This window comes from Phocoena sinus, chromosome 6, assembly GCF_008692025.1.
Source record: "Phocoena sinus isolate mPhoSin1 chromosome 6, mPhoSin1.pri, whole genome shotgun sequence".
NCBI lineage: Eukaryota > Metazoa > Chordata > Mammalia > Artiodactyla > Phocoenidae > Phocoena > Phocoena sinus.
Genome location: NC_045768.1, coordinates 67,070,874 through 67,094,204, shown reverse-complemented (window position 1 = coordinate 67,094,204; position 23,331 = coordinate 67,070,874). Strand labels below are relative to the sequence as shown.

Sequence of the window (23,331 nt, the reverse complement as noted above, 5' to 3'; positions counted from 1 at the left end):
TTTCTTCAAATAATTTATGACTTCTAAAAATTTATAATAGACCATGATCTATTTCTAGAATTCACATTTTTATAAGGTAAAGGATTTTCAGTAAGCCTGTAAAATGCATGTAAATGATTATTAAGTTTATTTAAATTATACTGAAATCAATTCATATGAATAGTGCATTATCACGCTAATCTAAATGAAATATTACCAACGTTCTGGGTAATAAACCCAAAGGCTAAAGATCATCATCTCTAGCTCTGACTTCATATGTTCAAATGAGTAAAATGATATACATTTCTTAAATACATACTAAATATGAATACTGTCTTAATACTTAGAAATTGAATTTTTTTACTGATCGGGTCAACAGTTAACCACAGCTTTCCTGATTTGTACTACATCTAAGCTCTGCAAACAAGTTACTTGGATGAGAGCCAGTTGGGGTGTTTTTAAAGAAACCCTACAACTCATTACAAATTTAACAGCAGCAGCACTAAGTATTCATATGATTTTGATTACACTTATAAGTACACCCTACTAAAATTCTCAAGGGAAGCAAGTTAATAATGTTTTTCTCTATTTCCTATGCAAGTTTCACAAGATTCAAGAGAGTAAAAAAAAGAGGACATTTCTTTAAAAGAATAGCTTTTGCTATAATTGGATCTGATATAAAATGAGATTTTTCATTACAAATGAATATATGTGAAAATATATATTAAAAAGGTAAAAAAATGACTTTCATGACATAGAGTAGAAATTTCTTTTAAAGGAGAAAAAAGAGATTTACAAACCTTGGACTTAGACTAAATTATACAAGATATTTCTTATTGGTTTCACTTGAAAAACTTTTTGTTAACACGAAAATTTCATATAGGAACTTCTACCATCCTTCATTTAATTGGTCTACTTAAAATTATCTTGTTTATCATATTCTTCCCATTAGTAAAGCTTGACCTAACAGAGTAGTCACTCAGTAAATTATCTCTTACTCAGTTGTGCTAAGTGAAATATTATGATTTATACAGCTCTTTAGGAAGAGGGTAGTCTGGAGTTCTTTCCATTTTTACTAATCAAGCTGGTTTCTCTGCTTTTCTCCTGTATCAGTGGTTCTCAAAGAGTGCATACTACCTAGACATATATTTTGGAAATTAGTGAGGGCACTTTTCAGTGCCAGCACTGAAACGGGTGAGAGCCAGGAACACTAGATGTACTGCAAAGTCTGTATCAGTCCTGCCCAACAGAAACTACCTTGTTTCCTGCATGATTTTCAAATTTCCTGCCAATTATTCATGTAGATAAAAAATATGCATATAATGAAATGAATCTAAATCCTAACTAAAAATTACATACAAACAAAGCATTTTTTCCTGTGGTCCCAGAAATTTATAAACTATGTAAATCAAAGGAAGACTGAAAGATGAGAAAGAAAAATCGCTTTCTTCTCTGGTGTCTAAGCTCTAAGGATGTTACCACATGGCTGGTACCCAAGGCCAGAGCCATATGGAGAAAGCTGGTCTGAGAGGAAGACACATGAGATAAAGAGAAACCTTTAAAGACATTAGTGTCTGGTTCTAGTTAATGCTATTCTTCCCAAGTCTATTCTCTTCAGTTTATCCTTTGATTTTGTGAGCTTTTTTTTTCCTCCTTATTTAGAGTTCAGTTTCTGTCACTTGCTATCAAGAGTCCTGTTAATAAAGCTGTCTAAAAACATGTCCAAAAACCTCTTCTCAGTTGTCCTATTTTCTATTCCTCTATGGCATCTGACACCATTGACCAACTCTTCTCCTTTTTCTTACTGGAAACATTCCCTCCCTTGTTTCTGTTACAACACTCTCCCCACCTTCTCCTTCTCTGACTCCACGTCTGCTTATACTCCCACAAACCTTTTGTCTTGCTGCAAAGATTTGTTCCACTCCCAGCATCTTTCTCTGGGATAATGGCATCAATAGGTTTCTTTTTTTATTTTTTATGAAATATTTCAAATATGTAATACATAAATAAAAAAAATATAACGAATGTCCCTTTATCAATCACTCAACAAAGACAATGTATTACTAATAGAATTGAAGGCCATGATCCTATCCCCTCTGACTGACCAGATATAATCACTATCCTGAACATTTTGGTGTTTATCATTCCCTGCTATTTCCTTATACTTTTAATACATATGTGTGTATTTCCAAAAGACATATAGTGCTTTTAAGACATTCCTTCTTCACATTTTAACATCTCTGAATTTGGGTTCCATCTTCCATAACTGGATACCATATAATTCCTGCTATAACTTAAATAATATTTCTTTTTAAAAATAGCACATTTGTTGAAGGCTGGTGAATAGAAATCTCATCATAGCATATATTGATTTTATATCTAGCAATCTTGCTGAAATCTATTAGTAATTTGTCTTGAGATTCTGTACAGACAAGCATAGTGCTTGGAACTAATGACAGTTTTGTTTCTTCATTTCTAATAGTTTTAACTTTCATTTCTTTTTCTTATCTTAGTGTGTTGCCTGTGCCCTCCAGCACAATGTCTAAGACAAGCAGTCATGTGCCCTCCAGCACAATGTCTAAGACAAGCAGTCATGGTAGGTATAAATGTCTTCTTCCTGGTTTTAAAAAGAATGCTTCTAACTCCCACCATTAAGTATGATGATTGTTTCAAGGTTTTGGTATATACTTAACACAGTAAGAAACTTCTCAGCTATTTCTAGTTTACTAAGAGAATTTTATCATGAACAGGTATTTAATTGTATCAAAAAATTATCTGTAATTTTTTTCATTGTGGTAAAAATCATATAACATGAGATCTACCCTAACAAATTTATGAGTTTAGTACAGTTGGATCTTGCTTTTTTTAAAATCCATTTAGCCACTCTTTGTCTTTTGATTGGGGAGTAAATGTAAATTCAGTTAAAGTCATAATTGATAAGAAAGGACTTACTATTGCCATTCTGTTGTTTTCTGTCTAATAGCTCTTTTGTTTTTATTTTCCTCTCTTTCTATCTTCTTTTGTATTTTGTTATTTTTGTAGCGGCATGCTTTGATACTGTCTCGTTTCTTTTGGTGTATCTTCTATAGGTATAGTCTTTGTGGTTACCATGGGGCTTACATAAAACATCATATAGTTATAACAAACTATTTTAAGCTGATAACAACTTGACTTCAATTAAATACAACATTCTACACTTTTACTTCTCCTTCCCAAACATTTTATGCTATTGATGTTACAAATTACATCTTTTTTTGTTTTGTTTTGTTTTGTTTTTGTGTGGTACGCGGGCCTCTCACTGTTATGGCCTCTCCCGTTGCAGAGCACAGGCTCCAGATGCTCAGGCTCAGCGGCCATGGCTCGTGGGCCCAGCCGCTCTGCGGCATGTGGGATCTTCCCGGACCGGGGCACGAACCCATGTCCCCTGCATCGGCAGGCAGACTCTCAACCACTGCGCCACCAGGGAAGCCCATGAATTACATCTTTTCATATTGTCTGCCCATTAACATAATTTTACAGTTATAGTTTTTTACATACATTTGTCTTTTAACCTCTATGCCAACACTAAAAATGATTCCACACTATCATTATAGTATCACAATATTCTGTATTCATCTATATAGTCTATATATTTTCCTTTACCAAGTGAGCTTCATAATTTCATATGTTTTCATGTTGCTGTTTAGCATCTTTTTGTTTCAACTTGAAGGGCTCCTTTAAGCATTTCTTGTAGGACAGATCTAGTGGTGATAAACTCCCTCAGCCTTTGTTTATCTGGGAAAGTCTTTATTTTTCCTTCATTTTATTTTATTTATTTTATACAGCAGGTTCTTATTAGTTATCTATTTTATACATATTAGTGTATATATGTCAATCCCAATCTCCCAATATTTTTCCTTCTTTTTTTTTTTTTTTTTTCTTTGCAGTACATGGGCCTCTCACTGTTGTGGCCTCTCCCGTTGTGGAGCACAGGCTCCGGAAGCACTGGCTCAGTGGCCATGGCTCACGGGCCCAGCTGCTCCGCGGCATGTGGGATCTTCCCAGACCGGGGCATGAACCCGTGTCCCCTGCATCGGCAGGCGGACTCTCAACCACTGCGCCACCAGGGAAGCCCTTTCCTTCATTTTTGAAGGGCTATTTTGCCAGATATAATATTGTTGGTTGGCAGATTTTTCTTCTGGCCATTATTTCTTTAGATAAGCTTCCTGCCCCTTTCCCTCTCTCTTCTCCTTCTGAGACTCCCACAGTATTAGTCCACTTGATATATCCCATAAGCTCCTTAGGCTTTCTTTACTCTTTTTCATTCTTTTTACTCCTCTGCCTGGATAATTTCAAATGACCTGTCTTTTATTCCACTGATTCTATTTTCTGCTTGATAAAGTCTGATGTTGAAACTTCTAGTGAATTTTCAGATCAATTATTATATTCTTCAGTTCCAAAATTTGTTTCTTTTTTACATTTTCTATCTCTTGTTGAAATTCTCATTTTGTCCATGAATCATTTTTTGAGCTCACTGAACATCTTTATGATGGTTATCTTAAATTCTTTTTCAGATAACTAATATGCCTGTTTCTTTAGGGTAGATTTCTAGAGATTTATTTTGTTCCTCTGATTGGGCCATTTTACTGTCTCCTTGTGTTCCTTGTAACTTTCTGTTGTTATCCATGAACTTGAAGAAATATCTACCTCTTCTGGTCTTTATGGATTGGCTTTGCATAAGGAAAGAGCTTCATCAGTCAGTCCAGCTAGAGATTCTGGGACCACTCAAATCTTTTCTGTGGATGTGACTTCTCCTAAACTTCTGTGTGTAGATTTCTAATTAGAGGTATTTCCTTTTTTTTTTTCTTCAGGAGCTGATAAACTCTTGCTCCCTCTGCTGTCTTCTATACTGGGGTCCTCAGAAATAGTAGCATGCCACATAGCTCTTTTTTGCTCTCAGCAGCACCCAGACATCTACCTAGAGTATGTCCAGTTCCTTCAGTGCCCCAAGCTGAGCTAAATAGATACTCGTCCCTCAGGCAGCTCCTGAAAAGCCAGAATTCTGGACACACACTCCATTCTTCTTCTCTCTGAGGGAGAGGCCACCAAGCTATATCACCTTCTGTCTGCTGTGCCACGGGTCCTCTGGAACAGCAGCATGCCATATAGCTTTTTTTTGGTTCTCAGTGGCCCCCAGGTATCTAGAGTATGGCGGGTCCCATCAGCAGAGACAGATGAGAAAGAAGCCCATCCTCCAGGCAGGCTTAAGGTCCAGTATACTTTTTCCCTCCCTGGGGAGAAGCTGGGAACTGGGAGTTTCCCCCAGATCACAAGGTGGTGTGCCAGAGGGTAGGACTCTGCCAAGACAGTGCCACAAATTTCCCAAGCAACTGCAGTGCAGCTGGTTGTGTACTTGCCAGGGGTGCAGGTGCCTCTTGGCTGGTTTCTGGATTTCTCACAAAAGGAACTGGTCCAAGTATTGTTGTTGAAATGGTGTCTCTGTGGGAAAAAGAAGGTCTGGTGCTTCCTATTCTTCCATCTTGTTGATGTTACCCCAGATTTTCTGCATGTTTAACATATTTTCTTCCTTTCTTTGTTATGGTGGTAAATCACATGGATAAATTTTCTAATCAAACTTTTTATTTCTGGGATTTCCTGGCTTATTCATGACTTTTAAAAATACATTGTCTGATTAGATTTACCAAGGGTTTGGAAATCAGTGTTACAACTATGTTCACATTAATTTCCATTTCTAACATTTTTTTATCTTGTATTGTCAAAGTTACATTACCCTCATAAAATTAGAAGGAATTTGTTTCTACTTTTTCTACTCTTTGGAAAACTGTGTACGCCTGGCAGAACTTAAATGTGAAACTCAAAGTTCAATTTCACCTAAGTGTTCATAATATAGTATTACTTCTTTTATTAAGAACTTTATTAAGGTATAGTTTACATACCATAAAATTCACCCATTTTTTAAGTGTATGACTGAATGACTTTTAGTATGTTTATGGACTTGTGCAACTGTCACCACAGACTAATTTTAGAACATTTCCATCATCCATACCAGAAAGAAACCTCATGCCCATTAACAGACACTCCTCTCCCATCCCGGGGCCTACACAACCACTAACCTAAATTCTGTCTCTATAGATTTTGCCTCTTCTGGACATTTCATACATGAAATATTACTATATGTGGTCTTCTGTGACTATTTCTTCCATTTAGCATGTTTTCAAAGTTCATCATTCATGTTGCAGCATGTGTCACTACTTCAATCCTTTGTATTGCAGAGCAATAATCCACTGTACGGATATTTTGTTTCTCTATTCATCAGTTGATGTGCATTTGGGTTGTTTCCACTTTTGGGCTATTATGAATAATGCTACTATAAACATTCATGTACACATTTTTGTGTGAACTTATGTTTTCACTTCTCTTGGGTATATATCTAGGAATGAAATTGCTGGGTAATACAGTAATTCTACATTTTACCTTTTGAGGAACTGCCAAACTGTTTTCCAAAATAGCTGTTCCATTTTACATTCCCATCAGCAATGTATAAAAGTTCCAATTCATTTACATCCTCATCAACACGGGTTATTGTTCGTCAATTTATTAGTTTCAGTGATCCAACTTTCGTTTTTCTTGATCATGTCTACTGCATCTTTGCTTTCTACAATATTAACTTTTACCCTTATGTTAATAGTTCCTTCTATTTTCCTTGGGTTTGTTCAATTCCTCATTCTTAAATTGAATGGTCAGCTGATCAAAGTTTAGCTTTTCTGTAGTTTTAGTATAAGTATTTAAAGGTATACATTTCCATATAGGTACCAGTTTGCCTGCATTCTATAAGTTTTGATATGTATTGTTTCATTATCATTTAGTATGAAGTATTTTCTCAATTTTCATTTTATCTTCTTCTTTGACCCATTAGTTATTCAGAAATGTCTCTATAAGTTTGCATCAGAATTTTTAAACTTAACTTTTTAAACTGATTTCTAATTTCACTTGTGTTAGGCAATATTTTTAATATGATACAAAATTTTTGAAATTTGTGGAGAGCTGTGTTTTGGCCTAGTAATGTGACCATTTTTGGTAAATATTTAGAGCAAGACTTTTTATTGCTTTCTTCAAATAATGTATATCCTTAATGACTTTTTTTCAGCTTTATCTTAAAAGTGCTGAAGTTATCAATTTTTACATTACTTATTTTGAACCTAAGTTATTAAATGTTTATATTTTAGAAGCTTTCTGATTCCCTTAATAGCAAAACTCATTGAAATAACTAAAATACATGCACATTTAATTACATTCTTCAATTATTCTCCTTCTCTTCTCATTTCTCAGTTCTTCTCATGGACTCATCCTAATCAGCAGCATTTGACAGATGGTTGTTCCCGTCTCAAAATATTTTCATCATTTGGCTTCTTCAATACTCTTTTCTCTTGGTTTTCTTTCTAGTTAACTGGCCTCTCCTTTTCTGGACCTTCCTCATCCGCCCAAACTCTAAGGGTTGGAGGCCCCAGGGCTCAGACCTGGTACCTCTTTTTTTTCCTATTTGCCTTCATTCCCTAGGTGATCCCATTCAGCCTCATGTTTTTAAATATAATCTAAATACTCGTAACTCCAAAATTCATACCTCCAGCCCAGCCCTTTCCTCTAAATTTTATACTCAGTTATCCTACTGCTCACTTGATATCTTCATTTCAGTGACAAACTGCACTTGGCTACAATGGTAAGCTGTCAATATGATTATTAGCCCCTAGGGTTTTACATTTATTTTTTGGCAAATTCTGGTGTGCATTTATAAGAATAATAGTTATATTTTAATCCAAACTTCTTGGTATGTTTTCATATAAGGTTCCCACTACCCCACAATAATTAGTATATTATATTGTCAAATATATTCTATCATCAACTTTCTGTTCACTTTAATTAGAATCCTCACTGGTACCTTAAAGATTTAACTTTTTAAACCTTTCCCTATATGATTGGTCATCAAACTCTGTGTGTTAAACCAATGCAAAATCTCCTGCTTTTTTTCTAACTTTTTCTATTAGTATTGTCTAAATACTTATCATCTTTTGCCTTGATATTTAAACTATCTCTTATCTAGCTACTTGCATTGAATTTCTGTTCTCTTGAACTTTAGTATCAGTCCTCACTGTATATCAGAAGCATCTGAGAGCTTTCAAAAACTAGCAAGGTGCAGGGACCACCCCAGTTATTTTAATTTAATTGGTCTAGCATAAGACCTGGGCATAGGTATTTTTAAAACTCGCCAGGTGAGGACAGCATGCAGCGAGGGTTGAAAACCACAGATATATTGGATTACTCATTAGTCTCAACAATCTACTTTCTCACGTTGATGCTTTTCCAAGCTTTCTTTCTTCTACTGATTTTGTTCTACACACAAACCTTTCAAAATCAAATCAAATTTTAAGTCTAAGCCCAAATGCCATCACCTTCAAAAGCCTTACTAAATAATGACATCAATGAATAACAGTCTGTCTTTGTCCACTACATGTCCATGGTATATATTACATACATGCTATATATATAAGAGCTTCCTTGTACAATGGTACACATGTCCAACTTCCCTAATGTATCTTATACAGGGGACAAGGATCATGTTTAATTCATTATTGAATATCCCATTATTAGAGAGTCTTACATGTATTTGGTGCATTAAACTAAATTTAATTATAACCAATATAAACATACATAACTATCCATGTGCAAACCAATATTTTAGGCATTTAAAATCAAACACTAAAATATATGCATATTTAAAAATCATAATAATCCCATGGTGAGAAAAATGTTATAATTTGTCATTTCCAGTTATGTTGATATTTTAATGAGAGATACTTTCCTAAAAGTATATTGATACAAAGTGAAAACACTACTAGGAATATAAGACTGTGCAGTATATTATAACACTGGTTCATTATAAACAGAGACTAAATTTCTAAGTGATGTTTTCAGGTCACATTTTCTTAATATTTTCTGTGGTAAGATCACAAGTGAAACTGAAAACAGTATAGGGAGTATGATTTTACAGTACATTGTGTTCTGAGTGATAATAATAGTTCCTAACAAAGTCTAATAAAAGGCACAGACATTCTGTTACAAATATCACTTGGTTCATCTAGAAGATAGGACGTAGGAATAAGACGGTCACGTCCAATTCCACATGGATCTTCAGCTCGGATCCTGGTTTTTGCACAGTTTACCTTTCGAACATGATCCGAGTGACATTTCACAAATTCCTGGATAAATGTTGCTACACTCTGCTAGGAGAGAGACAGGCTATGTCATGCACAGATCAATAATAGCACTGTGTTTCATCAGCCTCAAAATCAAAAGTGCTTCATCTGGCAAAAGCCATGGCCCTAGAGAATCTGACATATATAAACTGAATACCCTACAAGGAATGTGTACTACACAAGCTATTGGGGTAAGATAAAAGAAAACTCTGGAGATTAACAATGAAGTACAATAAGAGAGTACTAGTTTTCTACTTCATTATTACGAGGCATGAACACAGATCATAAAAATGGAAATGAGGCTATTTAAAATTCTACAATTCCTGACAGAAAAAAATGGGTCCTGAACTATAAACACTTTCAATCTTTTTAATAAAGGCTGTTATGTAAATAAATATAAAGCAAAGACAAATATAAGTTTAGGATACAATAGTAACCATATAAATCTCTGTAGACGAAAATGGTGTTTTGGAGATCCACAAAATACAAAATTATACGGTTTACTTCAGACTTAGTAGTTATCATGTTCAATGTTTATTTGCTAAATTAACCTAAAGACCCAAAGTATTTGTTGACTAGGTTATGCTCTGTGGTTTTTAATGCCAGATTCTGACACTTGGCAAAAGTCCTTTATTTGGGGATAGATTAAACTTATTTAAGATTAATTGGTTTATGTAATTGGACAAGAGACGAAGCAAACTTGAAATCTCAAATCCTAAAATGAACCTGCTTTGTTTCAGATGGATGTTACCAAAAAAGTTTCTGAGAAGAAAAATCTGCTGTTGCAGAATTTAGCTGTATCTGATTCAGGGGGCAGGGGAATCAAGAATTCATCAAGACTCTCCTCCCCATGGTCCAGGCAGCTGGTCGACTAGGCCATTGGCCCTCAAGCGGTGCCTTGTCCCTTATTTAGCTCTGGGGAGTGCCTGGCAGACATGAGGGCTGTAGAGATGGACTTGGAGGGCAGACGGGTAAAACTACTTTAGAAGGTGCACCTCCTACCTGTACGAATCCTCTTCTCTTGGGGCTTGTGGATGGAAGAGTTTTAAAGGGTGGATGGATAGTTTGTGAGGAAGGATGTTTGAAAAGTCAGAGGCCTGCAATGTGAGTCACAAAAGAGTCTAGAATGGGCTTTCGGTTTAGATGGAAGTAGGCTCTGTGCAGCAGTCCCAGAAGACTTGCACAAGAAGAGGTTCAGACAACAGAAAATAATCCTAAGCAATTGTACAGTGGGTTTCCATTGAAAGTGATTTTTGCTGAATTTGGAGGATATAAAGTTGTAAGCATTGAATCTCTGAATGAGGTTCATCCATCTGAAGGATCTTCGAGATGGCAGAGGAGTAAGACATGGAGATCACCTTCCTCCCCATAAATACATCAAAAATACATCTACATGTGGAACAACTCCTACAGAACACCGACGGAACACAGGCAGAAGACCTCAGAATTTCCAAAAGTCAAGAACTCCCCATGTACCTGGCCATGTCGCTGACAGGGTCTTGGTGCTCCGGGCTGGTGTCAGGCCTGAGCCTCTGAGGTGGGAGAGCTGAGTTCATGACATCTGTCCACCAGAGACTTCCCGGCCCCTCATAATATCAATAGGTGAGAGTTTTCCCATAGATCTCTATCTCAATGCTAAGACCCAGCTCCACTCACCGACCAGCAAGCTCCAGTGCTGGACACCCCATGCCAAACAACTAGCAAGAAAGGAACACAACCCCACCCATTAGCAGAGAGGCTGCCTAAAATCATAGTAAGGTCAAAGACACCCCAAAACACACCACCAGACGCAGTTCTGCACACCAGAAAGATAAGATCCAGCCTCATTCATCAGAACACAGGCACCAGTTCCCTCCAAAAGGAAGCCTACACAACCCACTGAACCAAACTTACCCAGTGGGAGGAGACACCAAAAACAACAGGAACTACGAACTTGCAGCCTGTGAAAAGGAGACCCCAAACACAGTAAGTTAAGCAAAATGAAAAGACAGAGAAATACACAGCAGCTGATGGAGCAAGGTAAAACCCACCAGACCAAACAAATGAAGAGGAAATAGGCAGTCTACCTGAAAAAGAATTCAGAGTAATGATAGTAAAGATGATCCAAAATCTTGGAAATATAATGGAGAAAATAAAAGAAACATTTAACAAGGACCTAGAAGAACTAAAGAGCAAACAAACAAGGATGAACAACACAGTAAATGAAATTAAAAATTCTCTAGAAGGAATCAGTAGCAGAATAACTGAGGCAGAAGAAAGGATAAGGGACCTGGAAGACAAAATAGTGGAAATAACTACCACAGAGCAGAACACAGAGAAAAGAATGAAAAGAATTGAGAACAGTCTCAGAGACCTCTGGGACAATATCAAGTGTACCAACATTTGAATTATAGGGGGCTCAGAAGAAGAGAAAAAGAAAGGGACTGAGAAAATATTTCAAGAGATTATATTGAAAACTTCCCTCATATGGGAAAGGAAATTGTCAATCAACTCCAGGAAGCAGAGAGTCCCATACAGGATAAATCCAAGGAGAAACACGCCAAGACACATATTAATCAAACAATCAAAAATTAAATATAAAGAAAAAATATTGAAAGCAGCAAGGGAAAAGCAACAAATAACATAAAAAGGAATCCCCATAAGGTTAACAGCTGATCTTTCAGCAGAAACTCTGCAAGCCAGAAGGGAGTGGCAGGACATATTTAAAGCGATGAAAGGGAAAAACCTACAACCAAGATTACTCTACCCAGCAGGAATCTCATTCAGATTCAATGGAGAAATTAAAACCTTTACAGACAAGCAAAAGTTAAGAGAATTCAGTACCACAAAACCAACATTACAACAAATGCTAAAGGTACTTCTGTAGGCATGAAACACCAGAGAAGGAAAAGACATACAACTACAAACCCAAAACAATTAAGAAAATGGTAGTAGGAACATACATGTTGATAATTACCTTAAATGTAAATGGATTAAATGCTCCAACCAAAAGACACAGACTGGTTGAATGGATAGAAAAACGAGGCCCGTATATATGCTGCCTACAAAAGACCCACTTCAGACCTAGGGACATGTACAGACTGAAAGTGAGGGCAGGGAAAAAGATGTTCCCTACAAATGGAAATCAAAAGAAAGCTGGAATAGCAATTCTCATATCAGACAAATTAGACTTTAAAATAAAGACTATTACAAGAGACAAAGAAGGACACCACAGAATGATCAAGGGATCAATCCAAGAAGAAGATATAACAATTTTAAATATTTATGCACCCAACATTGGAGCACCACAATACACAAGGCAAATGCTAACAGCCATAAAAGGGGGAATTGACAGTAACACAATCACAGTAGGGGAATTTTAACACCCCACTTTCAACATGGACAGATCATCCAAAATGAAAAAATATAAGGAAACACAAGCTTTAAATGACACAACAGACCAGACAGACTTAATTGATATTTTTAGGACATTCCACCCAAAAGTGAAAGAATATACTTTCTTCTCAAGTGCACATGGAACATTCTCCAGAATAGACCACATATTGGGTCACAAATCAAGCCTTGGAAAATCTAAGAAAACTAAATATTATCAAGCATCTTTTCTGACCACAACGCTATGAGACTAAAAATCAATTACAGGAAAAAAAAAACAGTAAAAAACACAAATCCACGGAGGCTAAACAGTGCACTGCTAAATAAGCAAGAGATCACTGAAAATATCAAAGAAGAAATTAAAAAATACCAAGAAACAAATGACAATGAAAACACGACAATCCAAAACCTATGGGAAGCAGCAAAAGGAGTTCTAAGAGGGAAGTACATAGGATTTCAAGTTCACCTCAAGAAACAAGAAAAATCTCAAATAAACAATGTAACCTTACACCTAAAGCAACTAGAAAAAGAAAACCCATAGTTAGGAGAAGGAAAGAAATCATACAGATCAGAGTAGAAAGAAATGAAATACAAAAGAAGAAAATGATAGCAAAGATCAATAAAACTAAAATTTGGTTCTTTGAGAAGATAGACAAAATTGATAAAGCTTTAGGCAGACTCATCAAGAAAAAAAGGGAGAGGACTCAAATCAATGAAATTAGAAATGAAAAAGGAGATATTACAACTGACACCGCAGAAATATAAAAGATCATTAAGAGACTACTACAAGCAACTATATACCAATAAAATGGACAACCTGGAAGAAAGGGAGAAATTCTTGGAAAACTACAACTTTCCAAAACTGAACAAGGAAAAATTAGAAAATATAAACAGACCAATCACAGGTAATGAAATTGAAACTGTAATTAAAAATCTTCCAGGGCTTCCCTGGTGGCACAGTGGTTAAGAAAACGCCTGCCTATGCAGGGGACATGGGTTCGATCCCTGGTCCGGGAAGATCCCACATGCTGCAGAGCAACTAAGCCTGTGCGCCACAACTACTGAGCCTGTGCTCTAGAGTCTGTGTGCCACAACTACTGAAACCTGCGTGCCTAGAGCCTGTGCTGCACAGCAAGAGAAGCCACCAAAATGAGAAGCCTGTGCACTGCAAAAAGAGCAGCCCCTGTTCGCCGCAACTGGACAAAGCCCACATGCATCAACGAAGACACAACAAGGCCAAAAATAATAATCAATAAATAAAATAAATACATTTACAGGAAACAAAATCTTCCAGCAGAGAGGGTGTGGAGAAAATGGAACCCTCTTGCAGTTGGTGGGAATGTAAACTGATACAGCTACTATGGAGAACAGTATGGAGGTTCCTTAAAAAACTAAAAATAGAACTACCATACGACCCAGCAATCCCACTACTGGGCATATACCCTGAGAAAACCATAATGCAAAAAGAGTCATGTACCACAATGTTCATTGTAGCACTATTTACAGTAGCCAGGACATGGAAGCAACCTAAGTGTCCATCAACAGATGAACAGATAAAGAAGATGTGGCACATATATACAAAGTAATATTACTCAGCCATAAAAAGAAATTCAGTTATTTGTAGTGAGGTGGATGGACCTAGAGTCTGTCATACAGAGTGAAATAAGTCAGATATAGAAAAACAAATATCATATGCTAACACATATATATGGAATCTAAAAAAAAAAGGTTCTGAAGAACCTAGGGGCAGGACAGGAATAAAGACATAGAGACTGGACTTGAGGACACAGGGAGAGGGAAGGGTAAGCTGGGACGAAGTGAGAGAGTAGCACTGATACATATACACTACCAAATGTAAAACAGATAGCTAGTGGGAAGCAGCTGCATAGCACAGCAAGATCAACTTGGTACTTTGTGACCACCTAGAGGGGTGGGATAGGGAGAGTGGGAGGGAGATGCAAGATATGGGGATATATGTATATGTATAGCTGATTCACTTTGTTATAAAGCAGAAATTAACACAACGTTGTAAAGCAATTATACTCCAATAAAGATGTTAAGAAAAAAAAAAACTTAAAAAAAAATCTTCCAGCAAATAGAAGTCCAGGACCAGAAGCCTTCACAGGTGAATTCTATCAAACATTTAGAGAAGAGTTAACACCTATCCTCCTCAAACTCTTCCAAAAAATTGCAGAGGGAGGAACAATCTCAAACTCGTTTTATGATGCCATCATCACCCTGATACCCAAACTAGACAAAGATACTACAAAAAAAGAAAATTATAGACCAATATCAATGATGAACATAGATGCAAAAATATTCAATAAAATACTAGCAAATAGAATCCGACAACACATGAAAAGGATCATACACGATGATCAAGTGGGATTATCCCAGGGATGCAAGGATTCTTCAATAAAACGTAAAACAATCAATGTGATACACCATATTAACAAATTAAAGAATAAAAACCATATGAACATCTCAATAGATGCAGAAAAAGTTTCTGACAAAATTCAACACCCAATTATGATAAAAAACACTCCAGAAACTGGGCACAGAGGGAACCTCCCTCGACATAATAAAAGGTATATATGACAAACCCACAGCAAATATCATTGTCAATGGTAAAAAACTGAAAGCATTTCTTCTAAGATCAGGAACAAGACAAGGATGTCCACTCTTGCCACTATTATTCAACATAGTTTTGGAAGCTTTAGCCACTACAATCAGAGAAGAAAAAGAAATAAAAGGAAACCAAATCGGAAAAGAAGAAGTAAAACTGTCACTGTTTGCTGATGACATGATACTATACATAGAAAATCCCAAAGATGTGACCAGAGAACTACTAGAGCTAATCAATGAATTTGGTAAAGTAGCAGGATACAAAATTACCACACAGAAATTTCTTGCATTACACTATACACTAACAAAGAAAGATCAGAAAGAGAATTTAAGGAAACAATTCCATTTACCATCGCAACAAAAAAATAAAAAACCTACCTAATGAGGCAAAAGACCGGTACTCAGAACACTATAAAACACTGATGAAAGAAATCAAAGATAACATAAAGAGATGGAAAGATATATCACGCTCCTGGATTGGAAGAATCAATTCTCTGAAAATGACTATACTACCCAAAGCAATCTACAGGTTCAATGCAATCCCTATCAAATTACCAATCGCAATTTTCACAGAACTAGAACTAGAAATTTTACAATTTGTATGGAAACACAAAAGACCCTGCATAGCGAAAGCAATCTTGAGTAAGAAAAACGGAGCTGGAGGAATCCAGCTCCCTGACTTCAGACTATACTACAAAGCTACACTAATCAAGACACTATGGTACTGGCACAAAAACAGAAAGATAGATCAATAGAACAGGATAGAAAGTCCAGAGGTAAACCCATGCACATATGGTCACCTTATCTTTGATAAAGGAGTCAGGAATATACACAGTGGAGAAAAGACAGCCTCTTTAATAAGTGGTTCTGGGATAAATGGATAGACAAATCAAAAAGAATGAAATTAAAACACACCCTAACACCATACACAGAAATAAACTCAAAATGGATTAAAGACCTAAATGTAAGGCCAGACACTATGAAACTCTTAGAGGAAAACATAGGCAGAACACTCTATGACATAAGTCACAGGAAGATCCTTTTTGACCCACCTCCTGGAGAAATGGAAATGAAAACAAAAATAAACAAATGGGACCTAATGAAACTTCAAAGCTCTTGCACAGCAAAGGAAATCTTGAACAAGACGAAAAGACAACCCTCAGAATGGGAGAAAATATTTGCAAACGAAGCAACTGACAAAGGATTCATCTCCAATATATACAAGCAGTGGACTTCCCTGGTGGCGCAGTGGTTGAGAGTCCGCCTGCCGATGCAGGGGACACGGGTTCGTGCCCCGGTCCGGGAAGATCCCACATGCCACGGAGCGGCTGCGCCCGTGAGCCATGGCCGCTGAGCCTGCGCGTCCGGAGCCTGGGCTCCACAACGGGAGAGGCCACAACAGTGAGAGGCCTGCGTACCACAAAAAAAAAAAAAAAAAAAAATATATATATATATATATATATATATATACAAGCAGCTCATGCAGCTCAAGAAAACAAACAACCCAATCCAAAACTGGGCACAAGACCTAAATAGACATTTCTCCAAAGAAGATATACAGATTACCGATAAACACATGAAAGAATGCTCAGTATCACTAATCATTAGAGAAATGCAAATCAAAACTACAATGAAGTATCACCTCACACTGGTCAGAATGGCCATCATCAAAAAATCTACAAACAATAAATGCTGGAGAGGGTGTGGAGAAAAGGGTACTCTCCTGCACTGTTGGTGGGAATTTAAATTGATACAGCCAGTATGGAGAACAGTATGGAGTTTCCTTAAAAGCTGAAAATAGAACTACCATATGACCCAGCAATCCCACTACTGGGCATATACACCGAGAAAACCATAATTCAAAAAGATACATGTACCACAATATTCAGTGCAGCACTATTTACAGTAGCCAGTACATGGAAGAAACCTAAATGTCCATCAATAGATGAATGGATAAAGAAGATGTGGCACATATACATAATGGAATATTACTCAGCCATAGAAGGGAATGAAATTGAGTTTTTGGTAGTGAGGTGGATGGACCTAGAATCTGTCATACAGAGTGAAGTAAGTCAGAAAGAGAAAAACAAATATCGTATGCTAACCCATATATATGGAATTGAAAAAAGCGGTACTGATGAACCTAGTGGCAGGGCAGGAATAAAGACACAGATGTAGAGAATGGACTTGAGGGCACAGGGTGGGAAGGGGAAGCTGGGATGAAGTGAGACAGTAGCACTGACATATATACATTACCAAATGTAAAATGGATGGCTAGTGGGAAGCTGCTGCATAGCACAGGGAGATCAACTTGATGCTTTGTGATGACCTAGAGGGGTGCGATAGGGAGGCTCAAGAAAGAGGGGATATGGGGATATATGTATACATATAACTGATTCACTTTGTTGTATAGCAGAAACTAACACAACATTGTAAAGCATTTATAGTTCAATAAAGATATGAAAAAAAAATAAAAGAGTCTGCCTGCCAATGCAGGGGACATGGGTTTGAGCCCTGGTCCAGGAAGATCCCATATCTTGCAGAGCTACTAATCCTGTGTGCCGCAACTACTGAGCCTGCGCTCTAGAGCCCGTGAGCCACAACTACTGAGCCCACGACCCACAACTACTGAGCCTACGACCCACAACTACTGAGCCTACGACCCACAATTACTGAAGCCTGCACATCTAGAGCCTGTGCTCCGCAACGAGAAGCCACCATAATGAGAAGCCCGTGCACCACAATGAAGAGTAGCCCCTGCTAGCCACAACTAGAGATAGCCTGCGTGCAGCAACAAAGACCCAACGCACCCAAAAAGAAGAAAAAATTAAGATTCTTTCATATTATATTGTGTGTCAATATTTCACTAATATTGGTGATTTAATAATATTCCTTATATGAATATATCACAGTCTGTTTATCCGCTCACTAACAAATGGACATTTCAGTTGTTTCTACCTTTTGGCTATTATTAATAATGCTGCTATGAATAATACTGCCTTAACATTGACTGTCTTCTTATATGGTGTCTTAAGGTAAGATAGAGGCAAGAGATTGGGTTTTCTCATTTCTTTTCTGAGCATGCACATAGCTCTATGAATGCATGTGTCCTCTAGATTCCCAAGAATATGTCAGAGCCTTTCAAAACTCTTATGGGCATCTCATTCCCCATTCAAGCTATTTGGTTAATATATTGTTTGACGAAAACTGGAATCCATCACCCTCAGGCAACCTGAAGTTAAGACACTTGCCTGTACTGTAGCTGACAACCCCATCCACCAACCCCTCCCTGCCGAGAAGAGAGCTGTCCACACTGAATGAGATCAGAGTGCCTGGGGTCTTCCAGAGAACCACTGGATAGAGCAAATAATGACAATTAATTGGGAATGAGGCTTACAAGGAGCTCCAGTTCCATTCTGCTTCTTCTGGTAGCTGCCAGGATGCATGGGGAACATGCACTATTGTTTTTCCAAGACTATTGCTGACCTGGGACAAATTAAAATGCCTGTTCCATCAAAGTTTCCTGTTCTTATCTAGACACATTTGTTTTTCTTGAATAAACACTCCTTAGATCCTTGCAAGTATGGTTAATTTCCAGAGTTTCACTGAAGAATTGTAAGTGATCCCTAATATGCACACAGAGTCTCTATAAAATGCTTTATAGTTTTCATGTAAAATACCTCTGCTTGATCTTCAATCTTTTTAAAGATAAGGAATTCATCTTTTCAGCTTAGAAAACCTGTAACTTCCTTGAACCATCTATTAATTCCCTTAGGAATATTACATTAACACTTAGAAGACTTGGTTCTGTACCCAGTGTTATGAAAATGTTGATTCTCAACAATTTTTGCCCTTTTTCCATTGTTTTTATGGAAGAGTAAATTTTCAAAGTCCTTACACTAATAGTGATATATGCTACAACATGGATGAACTTTGAAAACATTATGCTAAGTGAAAGAAGCCAGACACAAAAGGCCAGATATTGTTGATTCCATCTATATTAAATGTCTAGAATATGCAAATCCAAATAAACAGAATGTAGATTAGTGATTGCCTAGGGCTCAGAGAGATGGGGAAATGGAAGGATGATAAGCAAAGGGTTCAGGGTCTCTTTCTGACGTTATGAAAATGTTCTAAAATTGATTTTGGTGATGGTTGCACAACTTTGTCCATATTGTAACAACCACTGAATTAAATGATAGAATTGTCTGGTATGTGAATTATGTTTCATTAAAGTTACTGCCAAAAATAATAATAGTGGGTGATTTTACCCACTCTCAATAATTGATACTTCATTTACCTCACTCTCAATAATTGACAAAACTGAACAGAAAACCAGCAACAACAGAAGAGTTGAACATCAGTATTAACCAACTACATGTAAGAGATATATATAGAACACCCAACCCAACAACAGCAAAATACAAATTCTTATCAAGTTCAAATGGAATATTCTCCAAGATCTACTATATGTTAGGTCACAAAACAAGTGTTAATACATTTATAAAAACCAGATCATAGAAAGTAACTTCCAGTGTAAGTGTGGAACATGGGTCAAGATTGGGTATAAGTCCACTCTTGGAATAAAGGCCAAACACAGTTCCTGTTAGTACAACTAGTATACCACTAATCTTTTATAAGTAAAACATTTCTAAGCATTGCTTGAATCAAACCACTAGATATTGGAAGTAGGGAATTTATAATTTAAAATTATGTGTGATAGTGGTTTAAAAATTATTTTCTAGAATGATGAAAATATTACTTCTGTGTAAACAATAAATCATTCCTTATACACACAAATACCTTTAAGAATGGATACTTAAGCAGTCTCCCAAGGCAATAGAAATAAGAGCAAAAATAAACAATAATATTGGGAACTAATCAAACTTACAAGCTTTTGCACAGCAAAGGAAACCACAAACAAAACAAAAAGACAACCTACCAACTGGGAGAAAATATTTGCAAATGGTGTGACCAACAGAAGCTTAATATCCAAAATATACAAACAGATCATACAATTCAATAACAACAATAGCAAAGAAAAATTCAATCAAAAAAGGGCAGAAGACCTAAGTAGACATTTCTCCAAAGAAGACATACAAATGGCTCATAGGCACATGAAAAGATGCTCATCATTGTTAATTATTAGAGAAATGAAAATCAAAACTGCAGTGAGGTACCAACTAACACCAGTCAGAATGGCCATCATTAAAAATTTACAAATAACAAATGCTGGAGAGGGTGTGGAGAAAAGGGAATCCTTTTACACTGATGGTGGGAATGTACATTGTTGTAACCACTATGGAAAATAGTATGGAGGTTCCTCTAAAAACTAAAAATGGAGTTGCCATATGATCCAGCAATCCCACTCCTGAGGATATACCCAGACAAAACTATAATTCAAAAAGATACATGCACCCCTATGTTCAGAGCAGCACTATTTACAATAGCCAAGACATGGAAACAACCTAAATGTCCATTGACAGATGAATGGATAAAGATGTGGTATACACACACACACACACACACACACACACACAATGGAATATTACTCAGCCATTAAAAAGAATGAAATAATGCCATTTGCAGCAACACAGTTGGACCTAGGGATTTTCATACTAAGAGAAGTAAGTCAGAAAGAGAAAGTCAAATACCATATGATATCACTTATATATGAAATCTAAAATACAACACAAATGAACATATCTATGAAACAGAAGAGACTCAGAGACATAGAGAACTTGTGGTTGCCAAGGGGGAGGAGGGGTGGGGAAAGGAAGGATTGGGAGTTTGGGATTAGTAGACGCAAACTATTATATACAGGATGGATAAACAAGGTCCTGCTGTATAGCACAGGGATTACATTCAATTCCTTGTGATAAAACCATAACAGAAAGGCATATGAAAAAGAATATATATGTATAATTGAGTCACTCTGCTGTCAGCAGAAATTAACACAACATTGTAAATCCACTATACTTCAATAAAAAATTTTTAAAAAGAATAGAGACTTAAGGAATAATCTGTTGTTTTTTATTTGCTTTAAGATTAAATTATATAACCAGCAGTAAGGTATACTGTGTCTAAAAATTGTTACAGAAAACTCAGCTCACCTGAGTAAAAACATATGTGTTATAGGAACACATTAATATAGATATTTATATTAAAATCTTCACATTTTATACTAGTATTTGCAAAGAAGAGCTGGGGCAATTACTAGTTAATAATGTGATTTATAATGATAAACGGAAAGTTTTAGACATGGGCAAATGGGCGAGCTTAATGAATTTATGGAGCCTGCTTTTAAAATCTAAGATATAACAGAAAAAATATGACATAAAAATGTTAAGGTAAAGAAAAAAACTAAGTGGAAAAGGAATTCTAGTAAAATACTTGTCAAAAGATTTGGAGTTCTCCTTAATAAGACCTTATTTAAGAAATCTAGATATCAAACATTTCAGCAGTTAGCAGTGTCTGGGAAATTTTTAAACTCATAGACATGTCTAACACAAATATGAACCAAACAACACATGTAAAACAAAATATCCATTTTTAAAATATAGTCTACTGGAATTTATTTGTAAAGTTCCCTCTACCTTTATTGTCTGTCTGCTTGTTTGAAACCGCTGATCAGACACTTGCTGCTGGTGAAGGAGCTTTTCATTGACTTCTTTATATTCTTTAATAGACAGTTTTGCTGCTTTTTTGGCATTCAAAAGTACACTGTTCTGTTGTTGCAAGGATACTATACGTTCTCGTAATAGAATAATACTGCTATTTGACTTCTGGGCCGTTACATTTTTCCAGTTTTCTCTGTTAACTATACAAAAAGAATGTTAATAATTTTTTTAAAAATCTCATTAAATTAAAAAGACATTGTTAATTTCGTATGTATTCTTACCTCTGGTAGGACCTGTCGTATGTGAACTCTTTTGAATATTACTATTCTTCTTTTGAAAAGTTGGATTTTTGGTATTCTTGTGAAAATAATTCTAAATTTGAAAGTTTCATAAAAATTAGATTATTACTCAATAACAATTTCAAGTGAACCAACATAGTATACAATATTTCTTTACTTAAAAACATATTTGTACAGAGTTAAAAAATAAGTCTGGACAATAAAATTCTATAATTGATGCCAAGAACTCATAAATGAACGTAATACGTGCACTAACGTTGACCTAGCAGGTAGAAGATAAAAATACAAAAATGAACCCAAAAGTAGTAGAAATTTAACCTATGAACAGTTTACAAAGCTAGGAGCAAAAGTAGTAAAAGTGACAAAAATAAAATAACTATATTTAATAATGTATTCTCTGGGAATCTAGTTCCTTTTCTCAAATACTGTTCTCCATTGTAGAATGACAAATCCCTTCTTACAAATGAAGCTAAAATAATGTTGATGAAAATAAAGTAACTTTCCTTGAATCTGTATCTTTTCCTCATGACATTCCAACACCCTGAGACTAAATAAAATGAAGCCATGTTGACTTTTGTTTCAAACTGTTTCACCAATCTATAAAAGCTTTCCCAAAACAAAAACTTAAATAGGAATATGTTTCAAAATATTATAAATCCTAATAATAAAATATGTTGTTTTGTTTAAGAATTTATTGCCCGGGAAACAGGAAAAATATCAACCTAGAAAACTATTTCTTTAAAAAAAGGAATTTTTTTCAAACAACCCAATTCAGAAACATATAAAAATGGAAGGAAAAAATAAATTTGACCAAATGTTACTTTGACAACGAGCCATATATTTTATATCAACAGATATATAAACTATACTATATTATACATAAGGCATGGCCCTAAAGTAATAGAACTGATTTATTAACACAAATACCAGAAACTTCTAACTAAGATAGGGTTTTCCTTTAAACGAATTACTTTCCTTTAAACGAACCATGTTTCATTAAATATCTCATTTGAACTTGTCTTCAGAACCAGTATATAAAATATATTTTTAAATGTTTCATTCCCTTATTAAGATTCAGTTAATATTATGCATTGGTCATGTATCTACCACTATAAAAAGATCCAAAATAGAACTATCAAATTACCAATATTAGTTACCAGACTTGATATCAAATTAACTGGACCT

At 35.9% G+C, this 23,331-nt stretch overlaps 1 protein-coding gene across 7 annotated transcripts in view; it reads right to left on the bottom strand.

Annotated features, from left to right (window-relative positions):
- The window catches only part of CNTLN (centlein), a 331,161-nt gene that overhangs the window by 65,319 nt on the left and 242,511 nt on the right, over positions 1-23,331 (bottom strand). For all 7 annotated transcript variants that reach the window (XM_032635110.1, XM_032635111.1, XM_032635112.1 and 4 more), the window contains 2 exons: positions 22,129-22,219; positions 21,824-22,047 (listed from right to left, as the gene is read on the bottom strand). In XM_032635110.1, coding sequence (XP_032491001.1) covers positions 21,824-22,047; positions 22,129-22,219 — 315 coding nt within the window. The remainder of the gene's footprint in view (positions 1-21,823; positions 22,048-22,128; positions 22,220-23,331) is intronic.